Source organism: Anser brachyrhynchus (genome assembly GCF_964034855.1).
Source record: "Anser brachyrhynchus genome assembly, chromosome: 2".
In the NCBI taxonomy this organism is placed as follows: domain Eukaryota; kingdom Metazoa; phylum Chordata; class Aves; order Anseriformes; family Anatidae; genus Anser; species Anser brachyrhynchus.
In genome coordinates this window covers 54,835,154-54,846,170 of record NC_137695.1, presented here as the reverse complement: position 1 = coordinate 54,846,170, position 11,017 = coordinate 54,835,154, and the positions used below count along the sequence as shown (strand labels likewise).

At 37.9% G+C, this 11,017-nt stretch overlaps 1 protein-coding gene across 1 annotated transcript; it reads left to right on the top strand.

The window, feature by feature from the left end:
• Positions 1–4,856: 4,856 nt before the first annotated feature.
• Positions 4,857–7,209, top strand: LOC308190925 (uncharacterized protein). The gene is made up of 2 exons (XM_080582731.1): positions 4,857–5,391; positions 6,643–7,209. The coding sequence occupies exons 1-2, from the start codon at positions 5,047–5,049 to the stop codon at positions 6,772–6,774; spliced, it is 477 nt and encodes a 158-aa protein (XP_080438857.1). The 5' UTR covers positions 4,857–5,046; the 3' UTR covers positions 6,775–7,209.
• The last annotated feature ends 3,808 nt before the right edge of the window (positions 7,210–11,017 follow it).

Here is an 11,017-nt window from a genome sequence, read left to right as displayed (position 1 = left end):
TTGTGGGGGTAGAGTTTTTTTTTTTTTCTTGTTTGTTGATAAATGATAGAAAACAGAAAAGTATGTCCCTTTTACGGGGTTGGTAAACACAAGTTTTGATGAAAACTCTCCCCCCCACACACACAATTTTTGTCATTTTGTTTAAAGTAATTACTTTCTTTGTTAGAGGATTTGACAAATTTGATTTAGTGTTCTATCAGTTTGTCCTCAATGCTGAGTGAAGCAGTGATGCTTACTTTAGCCTCAAAATTTAACTGAACTGTACCCACAATGCTGAATTAGGGAACAACGTTAAGTAGGTGAGGTGTATTCAGTGCTATGAAATTAAATATAAATAAATAAAAACCACAAAAAAACACATTAAGTGGTTGTTGGTACTTTGTGTATTCTGTACATATTCAGCTAAGTCTTGAACTAAACTTAACTTGCAGGGGATGAGAGAGAAGACTTTGCCTGCAGAACAGCGAGCAGAACCATCTGAAAGGTATGACATCTATTAATTTAAAACTTACTTGAAGGAAGAAAGAAATCTCCTTTTTCAGTACGGTCTGCACCTGAAAGGTGGTGACAGTTCTCAGTAAAAGGAATGGGAAATCCAATGAAAATTTTGTATTTTGAGGCAGCTGCAAAGTCTGGATTGTGTTTGAAGATCAATATAACTTTGAGAAAATTGTTGTTTTTATGAAAGGAAGGAAGATGAGCAAGAATAAAAGTACTGATACACCACTTTTTATCCCAAGTTTATCTTCTGAGTAGGATACGAAGATGGGAAACGAGGCACGTTATAATGCTGTATCCACAGAAAGGATCTTTGCTATTGGAGGCCTAATTTTTTCCTTCTACAGGAAATATGGCTCATTTTGTAGTTTAACTAAATCTGTAGTGTTACAAATTTTGCCTTGACAGATATTTCATAGTTTATAACTCAGTTTACTTATAACAAAATAATTTGTCCCTCCTAATGTTCCCTAGGGGAAAAGCTATTAGTTTTAGCTATTTAATTGCTTGCAGTTTGAAAGCTCTGTCCTAATGGGATGATTCTTTCTGAAGTATTCTTTAGAAGGTGAAGTAGGGGAAGTGAGTTACAGTTCAGGAGGATGTTTATTGATGTGTTTTTTTCTTTATTTTTTAAGCAAAAACATGGAGGAAGGTTTATGATTTATTATTCTTTTTTTAATACTCCTTTCATGATGAAGTTAATTGTCTGCTTTGAGTTCACATGAAGACCATGTGTTCTTTAGAATCATTTGAGGCCAAATGCTAACTCATCTCTAAAATAAAAAAAATCCAGCAGAATTAATTGAATTTCTTCTTGAGGAGACTGCTTTGTGTTATACTGCTTTCTTGGTTTAGGTCAAATGAGTTATCCTCCAGATAATATTGATGGCTTTTCCTTCTGGGCAAATGGTGTTTTGGGTAATAATGCTTGAGTTAAGAGACTTTGCACTCAGTTTTTAGGGGGTTGCTCTTTTCAAAGAACAGTAGCAGGGAATTTTGTTGACTCTATGCTCATCTGCCAAGCAATTCTTATGTGACCATGGGCATTCTTTGGCTTGCAGAAAGAACTCAACACTTTGTTTTGGCATCTAAAAGTTGGACTTCACAACAACCACCTTTTTAGGGGTGGAAGCGACTGGCTTTAAGGTTCTGGTACAGGTGCAATCAGGTGCTGGGTTTTAATTATGTTTTTTTCAAACTGTTCTAAATTGTCTCTGTTAGAACTCCTTTCTACTTCTCCATTTAGGAAGGAGATACAGCAAACTCACACTGCTTTTGATTTCGTTCACAAAGTTTATTGCAGTGCCCTACCTTTTGTTTGTAGAGTAGGTAGTGGTGGTAGTGTTTTTTGTGATGCTGGTCTCTGTTGGGTGCCATGTTCTGGAGCAGGAGCACCACACTGATCTGCTGGCAAGAGTCCCTTTGGACAGTTGAGTTGGAATACTCAGTAAATCTCTGGCCCACCAATGCTATATATCTATGCGTGTGTGTGTGGGTATATATATATTTTATATCCTGAGTCCAATTGTAGATTAGACTTGCTTGAAGGCTGACAACTGTCTTTGCCCCCTTGAAGCTCACAGGTGTTAACAGAAAGAGGAATATGGGCTGTTATGGGCAAGCGATAGTTGTCTGAATGAAGATCTGTTTTGATGTAAGACTTTTTTCAGAATTCTAATGGATTGACAGTTCGGATTAGAGAAAAGTCTGAGCATATGCCTTAGGGATCTGTCTTCCTCTATGCAGTTACAGTGCTAAGCAGGCTGTTGTCAAGTATTTGACAAGTTTAGACCAGTTCTCCTCCTCAGTATTGTGGGAGTTTGACCTGGTGTCTTCCAGTGCGATCTAATGCACTTTTGTACTGACTGACTGATTGGCTGCAAGATAAGCTTTGATGTCACAGTTTTTCCAGGCATACTTCATTTTCTTGCCATAGTACTTTTGTTAGAGTTATTCCCTATTCCACTTCTGGTTTGGGTTATTTTTTCCCCATTTGCTCTTGGATTAGGATATCTTTCTGGTTTTGAGCTAGGCTTTTTTAAGTACCAGAAAAACGCCTTTGTATGCCTTACAAAAGGGATCTGTATTCATGTCTGAAAAGACTTCTGGAATGTTGGCATACCCAAACACCTCTGCTGTTCCTGCTGATGGCCACATGAAAGCCAGAGCTGCTTCTGAAGCTTAGGCCATATTACCTTGCCACACAAGTCTGAGGCGTCCCTATTCTATCAGAGCTGTTGGCAGTGTTTCCCATGTGTATGTGTGCATATGTGCACTCTTTCTGTATTTTTGTGAGCTGTTCTTTTATATCCCTGCAAAAGATACACGTGCATCGCAGAATCAGAGAACCAGTCCTATTTAAAGGAAGCACTGGAAAATAACAATCTAAATCAGCTCTTCTATTTCAGGTCTTCTGGCTTAGTCATTGTTCCCATGTGAACGGTGCACTTATGTATGTCCTTTTCATTGCTGCTGTTAATAAAGTTTTTCCTATTTAGAACATCAAGTATTTACCAGCATTTAGCAACTTGTGAGACAGCTTTAGTTTTTTTCTGATCAGCAGGTTTCAATTCTAGGACTAATAAAAGCTCTAATATCTTGAAAAAAAAATTGGCTGCTAAGTTTTTTTTCTCTTTTTTTCCCCCAACTTCTGTACTGTCGTGTGCTAGCAATGTGACCAGCTACAAATTCAGTACTGCTGCGTCCAATGGTCTGTCTTCAGGAGTGAGTAGTGGAGGCGGCAAAATGAGAAGGGAAAGAGGAATACACTATTTATCAAGAGCTGTACAAGAACAGGTAAGTGACTCTTAAATTAATTGCTGTCACTGAGCTTACTGAAGTAACTAGCTAAGTGTGTCAGTTTTATTGCATCATAGTAAATTATAACAATACCGCTTTATTTTTGCATTGTTTTTGTTTTCTTGTGGGTTTCAGAGCAGGCTCCAATTGATTTCCTGTGTTTGAATACCTGAACTTTGCTTATGTAATTTTGAAATTTTTAATTCTGTTACCTTGGAGATTCTTCAAACTATAACATTTCTCGTTAGCAATTGAATGAATGAGTCCTAAGAAGAGAAGTAATGTTTTGGTGAAGGTTTGTATAGTTTTTCTACAGGAATGATACTTGAAACGAGTGCCAAGTATAAAAAGAAAAAAAAGCTTAATTTTTGGTTTCATATTTAAGTCATACAGAAAGATACAGGCCAAGAGTGTGAAAAAGAGTAATAGAAGAGAGCATTCTGCATGTCTGCTAACGATGACTCAGTTTTTGATACTCACCAAACTCATTGTGAGAGAGTTTTTTTCTCATTTTAATAGGAAAAATCTATTCCATAAAACTATGACCATGAATATTCAGATTATTTTTTCTTTTATTGGATGTTATATAAGCTGCCTGTAAGTTAATTTAAGTATTTACGTTAACATTAAGTATTTAATTAATATTAAGTTAATATTAAGTATTTAAGTTAATTTAAGTTTCAAATCATTAAATGGGACTTCTGGATGATGCAATATAAAGAAATCGTAAACACTGTTGTATATTCCTGTAACTCAAATAAAATAATGGTCCAAATATCAAAAGTTCCATAAACTTTTCAAATCAAAACTGTGAAACAGATGTAAGCTACAGGATGCACTGAATATCAGTAGTACCAACTTACATCCCTGCCTAGTCATTTTTAAGTAATCATGATAGTACTGTACAAATTTTGGTCAGATTTTCTCTGCCATTTAAAACATAACTCATCCAATCTTAGTAATCAAATAAAGTAAGTGGCAGGGATGAAAATTGAAGTTGTTAAGAGGCTCTCTTCTGATTTTTATATTTGCATCCTGATACATGGTATAGACTGTATTTACCAGAACACAATCTTCAGTGCTGTTAGTCTGACTTTCTTTGGTGCTTTTTGTGTTTAGTTTGGTTGTTGAACCTACCTGCTTCTTTAAACATTACCTTTTTCCACGTTCCCTGCTGTAATGACTTTAGAAACTTTGGCAGCTATCCTGCCTAATTTTGCAAGAGGAACACTTTCTCACTTGTCTTGAGAGTGTACTCTTAATTGAAGCCATGCGAGGGTAGTTAGAAAGGATGATGCTTCTCTAGAGCTTTGATGACTAAAGTATAGAAAAGAAAGAAAAAAAATGTGATCTGTGCGTCTCTGTTCTGCACAGGTTTTGAGTTAACTTTCAGTGTTCTTGCTGTACAGTTGTTGAATAGAGTATAATGTGGAAGCAGGCCTGCCATAAATTAAAATGACGTGGTAGACAGAGGTGGGGAGATCGGGATTTCTTCTGGAAACTTGCTTTCTCTTTATTTTTATGGATTTTTGTTCTATTTAATTTTGTTAATAAATTGTGTGGGATGGAGTGAGAAAGTAGTATGTCTTGTATAAGAAAAATTAAAATTTGCAACTTTAGGAAGTGGAGGAACCAGTGCTACCGAAAATACCCCTACCCATCAGTGCTGCATCGCTGCCTCAGTTCAATTCTAGTTTCGTTGGTAGTAGCGCTGTCTCAGCGTCACCGAGCGCTGTTTCAACAGCAGCAATGAGCACGGCAACTCCAGCAGCTGCGACGGGCATGGCAAATCCATCAGAGGTGGAGGGCATGACAGATCCATCAGAGGTGGAGGGCATGACAGATCCATCGGAGGTGGAGGACTTGACAGGTCTATCAGAGGAGGAGGTGGAGGACATGATATATACAACGGCGACGTCGGGCATAACGTGTTCAACAGTGCCCTCAGGCTTGACATGTCCAATAATGGCGGCGGGCATGCCATATCTGCTGATGACAAAGGACAAGGCAAAGTCAACAGTGGCAACGACAAGCGTGGCAAATTCAACGGAGGCGGCAGGCATGGCAGATGCAGCAGCGACGGCGGCTGACAAGGTAAATCTTTATGCTATAAATAATGTTTACAATGAGTATACTGCTTTATTGCGAGTTGACTTTTTCTGTGGTGCTCATGAAACTAACAAATATTAGTTTCTACGCAGCTGAATGAATTGGGGTTGTATGCCAGTTTGGGGAAAAAGGCATAAATGTTTTGATTCTGCTTCTCTCAGTCTTAGAGCCTGCCAACTCCCATTTAACGTGATTGTATAACTGCTTCAAATGCTGTGGAAGTCTGCGGGGGAAGGGGGGTGTGGACTTTATGCCAAGTTATTTATAGTGGTTTGGGCAGGGGTAGAGTTAATTTTCTTCGTAGTAGATGATGCTAGATGATGCTGTGTTGCAGATTTGTGAGCAAAACAGTGTTGGTAAGGCACTGGTGTTTTAGCTGTTGCTGAGCAGTGCTTACACAGTGACAAGTCCTTTTCTGTTTCTCACGCTGCCCTGCCAGCGAGGAGGTCGGGGATGCACAAGAGGCTGGGAGGGCACTCAGCCAGGACAGCGGAGCCCAGAGGACCGAAGGGATATTCCACACCATTTAGCATCGTGCTCAGCAATAAATGCTGGGGGAAAGAAGGGGAAGGAGTGGGGAGTATGTACAGGGTTATGGCATTTGTCTTTCCAGGTAGCCATTACATGCGATGAGTCATTAATGCTACCTCAAATTTAACAACTTTACTTCTTTATTTCCAGTTCTTTTCCCCGTTCCACTTGGAGGGAGTGAGCGAGTGGCTGTGTGGTGCTTAGTTGCCTGCAATGGTTAAACCACAACTTTATTTAAGTTATTAAATTAGAGGTAACGTGGTCATATAAGCCTCACATAGAATGAGCCTAGGGTGCAATAATTGGCATATTATTGCAATAAAATAAACATTAATCTGTTCCAGAGTACTTGAAATATTTTTTGTACGGTTTGAAGTAGACAGCTGCTTTAACATGTTGAGGTGTTTGCTGAAGTTCTTGGAGTATCATTGGGCTGAGTTTGCCGTTCTTCAGCTTCCTGGCTTGCTTTTCCGTGCATTTAGACCTAAGTAGCATCTCCAGCTTTTCCTCTCAGTTTCTGGAATTTGGTTTTGAAGATATTGTCCTATACCCACTTGGAAACTTCCCTGTGTTTTATTATTACTTTTATCTGCAAAATAACTCAAACATCAGGTTTTTCGACGTCACTGCAGGACTTCTGTTGGGTAGTGAATTCAGGTAGTTGTTGCTCTTAAATATAAACCTTTAATTCTTTTGAAAATACAGATACAACCAACAAGTACTGTTAGCAGTCCTGAGTTCGCGTTTTCATCTCCAGTTGTGAAATCTACTGAGGCAGAAGTGCTACCTACGTCTTCTGTAAGTAAAATAATAAAGGAGCTTGACTTTTTTTCTTAGGCATTTAGTAGGCTGTTGCAGAACACTAAAGCAGAATCTGCCTTGATGGAGAAAAGTATGTAGGCTTCTGGCTTATAATTTGCCATTCAGCATGCGTGCTACAAATGTGAAGAGCAGCTTTCAGATTTGGTTTTGTGTGTGCATTCGATTGAAGTTCCTGTGGCTTGAGAATCTGAAAAACCTCTCTTGTTCATAGCAGATTGGGTTTACATTTAGTGTTCCCGTTGTAAAATCGGCAGAACTTTCTGGACCCAGTGGTACTCCAGTGACGCCCTTTCTTACCCTAGGTAACTGAAACTTCAGCACTTCAGATCTGAAGTGCTGATTTTCCTTTTTTTCTTTATTAAATCTTCAATCTGTCCTGTCTGCGCATGCTAGCAATTCCAGGCAGTGTTGGACTTCTGCAGTATTTTTCCAGTGACAGATCTGCTTTTATAATTTTTGTTTTGTCTTGTTGCTTTTTGTTTTGCTTGTAATCATAAAGCATTGCAAAGTAAGTAGAATTTGTGAAGATTCTTATGTGAGAAGCCTGAAAGCTGGAAAATCTTGTTTCTAACAAAAGTGAGTATAATCTGCTCTAACTAGGTCACATTGTGAAAGCTGTTTTTGTTTTCTTTTGTTTCAAAAGACACCACCACCTCAACCAACATCAACACACAGAAAGAGGAGGTCAAAGATTTTGCTGGTGGTCCCTTCACCACTGCCCACGTCTTAAAGGAAGGAAGCGTCTTAGACGTTCTAAAAAATCCTGGAGAGATAATGAACTCCTTTTAAAAAGATGCTGCAAAAAATACGCTAGCATTTTTTATTAAAAAAAAACAACACACGACTTATGGTTAATAGAGTATCTGCTATAAATATGAATGTAGGAGAGCATTACATTAAGCGCTGCGTTTGTTAGGGTGCATCTGCCCCCTTCTATTCTAAGTGGAGGCGTGTGTGTTTGTGTGCTTCCTCTTCTAGTTAAGGTTCTGGGGTTTGGTTTAGTCAGGAAAATTTGATGAGGCACCTTGTGTAAAAGGAAATGTTAACCAGCATTTTTCAACACGGTGTAGTCCCTTAAAAGTGTCATAGATGAAAAGAGGCCATAAACGCTGGGGGAAAAAGTTAGTGGGAAACTGAGAGCAGGATCACATTCAGTAGTGAGAGAGCAGCAGCCTAGGATTTTTTTTGAATGGATTTTACAGCTGAACTGCCAGAGCTGCAAAACCACCAGAGTGCAAAGAGGTTACAATACTTCAAGTTTGCAAACCTCTTACAAATTATTATTATTATTATTATTAATAATAACAATAACAATAATAAGGTAATTTAGATAGACTATAAAAACATTTAGATTTAGATTTAGATAGACTATAAAAAAATAATAACAATTTCATTTTAGGTAAAACTTTCATCCTATTTAATATGCCACTCAATTTTGGTGTGATGTTGAATGCTACCCATGGAAACAAGCTCTTCAGGGGGAATCTTCAGGGGTGTGAGGCATGCAATCCATCAGGCTGGTGGTTAAACTGGGAAATCACAAATGCTAGAAAAAACACTAGTGCTGACCTAACAAAATGAACACTGCATATGAAAATCAGGAGAGCAGACAAAAGAGATGCATCTGTTTTCGGTGCCCAGGTGCTGTCAGGGGCTGCGGGGCTCCTCTGTGAGGCGAGGCCAGGGCTGCCCGGTGGTGGCCACGGCCAAACCAAGCCCCACCACAGAGCATGGCTGAGGACAGCTGGTTGGGCCTGTGAAGGTGTTTTCCTCAAGTGCTTTAGCGTGTCTTTTTTGTTCTCAATACCCAAATGAGTAGTTAAATATTTATGTCAATTGGCAATAAATTAGTTTATTCCCCAATTCAAAACGGTTTTGCCCATGACAACAGATGCAGCATTATTTAAATTAAAGATCAGTTAGTTGAATTATGTTGGATTTGGCTTGAATTTTAGTTTTGCATCTAGTGAGAATTTGTCTTTAAATAGTAACAGCCTGGAATAGTCAGGATTATTTTCTTGCATTTGTAGAGCTTTTCACAGTGAAATATTCCAAAATATTTTATAAATTAGTGCTACTGGTTATACAGTTTCATGTCATGTGCACTGTATCCAGTAACAAGGGGTAAAGAATAATTTTGGCAATGGAAATGAGAAGCACATTTAATTTCATATAATTTTTTCAACTGCTTTTGAAAAAAAAATACTGTCTGCTTTCCAGGAACAAGAATTCATCACTGGGAAATTACCACAGATGTCTTTTCAACAAGGACATTCTGTGGAGCCAGTGTGTCTAGAAACAGCAGCAGGTGCCATTAGGCCATCCTGCATGTGTCTCTGCTCAGCAAGGAGCGTCTGCAGCTCAACAGCACAAACCCTACCAGACTGCCTGATGCTGAGAGGTGACTGAGGGGTGCTGGGGACTTGCCTGCCAACAAGAAGCCACAGAAGAAGCTGAGGAAGCACAATTCCATGCGAGCAACTTGGAGTGACTTCCCAGGGAGATGAACTGGTAGCTCCAGTGGTGGGTTGTTATTGCCCTGTGTCTTGCGATGGCACAGCACAGAGATCACAAACACCCTGTGAATGTACAGCTCTCCTACCATTCTGCACAGCCTTGCCTTCAGCCACAAAATCACAGTCAATTCGTTTATTACTGTTTATTTATTTATTTATTTGGGGTTGGACTTTAATCCAATTGAAGACAAAGAACAAAATTTGCTTAGATTTGCCACTTCTGGGAGAACTGTAGTTCAGGCTAACATATGTTAAGGCTAGCTGAAACATCTCTGAGAAAAGTATCAATATCTCCATCTTTCGGCTGTATTCATAGGAGTGTGATACAGTTCTTAATCATACAGTCATACAAGGTAGAGCTCTTTATAGTGTACTGTAAAAATAAATAAATATATAGACTTGATTTTCTTTCACTGAAACTTCATACTATAGAAATTGACAGCTGTTCTGAACACTGCACTGTTTCCTTCAGCACTTTGAGGGGGATCATTACTCTCACATATTCGCTGCATGAGTAAAGCATATTCTTTAACAATTTTTTAATACGTCAGAATGAAGTTTTAATTGGTTATGACTAGGGAGTAAAAAACATTACAATACAGAAATTTAATTTTTCAATTTGTTTTTTAAAATCATATTTACTATCTTGTATAGCATATGTCAAATAAAACAACATATTCTATTTCTTCTTCAGGCTCTGGACATGCGAGGATCTAATATTAAAAGTTTCAACTAATGGGACATGCAAATTTTAAACTTCGCCTATACAAGTAGGAAAAAAAAGGATTTTAGAGCATCTTTTTTTCCTTTTGGTACTCTTTGTCTATTTAAAAATAGCAAAACATGCAAAGCTGTTGAATGAATAATTCAGACTGATGTCATCTTGGGCCATATTTTCAGAAGCATATATTTCATTATCTTCATGCTCTTAATGCAAATGTAAATGTCCTTATGTGGATTATGTGTCTATGTATACTGGTTATACATTCAGTGGTTTCACACAAACAGAAGCTTTCCATTTCATTTCTCAGCTGTGCTACTTACAACCTACTAATTAAAAATCCAAATAGTATTATGCAATTCCATGTATAATGTAATTATTCTCTACTCCTTTCACTTATGTTCATTAGATATTGGATATTTGCTACTTTTGCTTTAGCATTTCTCTTGTTTCTTGTCCTCAGTAATTCTGTTATAGTGTGAATGACAAAGGATGTTCAGGCCAATGAAGAATCTATGACTAATGGAGAAGATTGCTGTGAAAAAAAAGGGGGGAAGGGAAGGGGGAGAACCCATTCTCTACTTTAACTGCTTAAATGCATTCAGATATCAGAATAAAATTTATTTTCTTTTTACTAGCTTTGAAATTAAACCATCTCTTTTCTACCATAGTTTACATTCAGTTTTCAAGACATTTCTAAAAATGGGTTTATTACTGTAAGCTGAGATGTTACAGCAAGACATTGCTTCCCACTCCTGCTTTATTTTCCCGAAGCTGATGACCAGTGGATACAGGCTACTGATTTAGTCGTTGTTATTTTCCTCACATATTATGTCTGAATCTCTGTATTTATTTTGAGGTCCTAAAGTAATGTCTGTGTAAATCACAAAATAAATAAATAAATAAATAAATAGAAAGGCCATTTAAAATATAGTAACTCATTTTCCATGTTCATATAGTTAATAACTAGTGCTTTTATCCTGATTTTCAAATAAATTATTAGGCTGTACATAGGGCTCTA

Coding starts and splice junctions, on each gene's coding strand:
- LOC308190925 (XM_080582731.1), top strand. CDS start 5,047: ATGAGCACGGCAACTCCAGCAGCTGCGACGGGCATGGCAAATCCATCA. Junction 5,392..6,642: donor CAGCGACGGCGGCTGACAAG/GTAAATCTTTAT, acceptor TTGAAAATACAG/ATACAACCAACAAGTACTGT.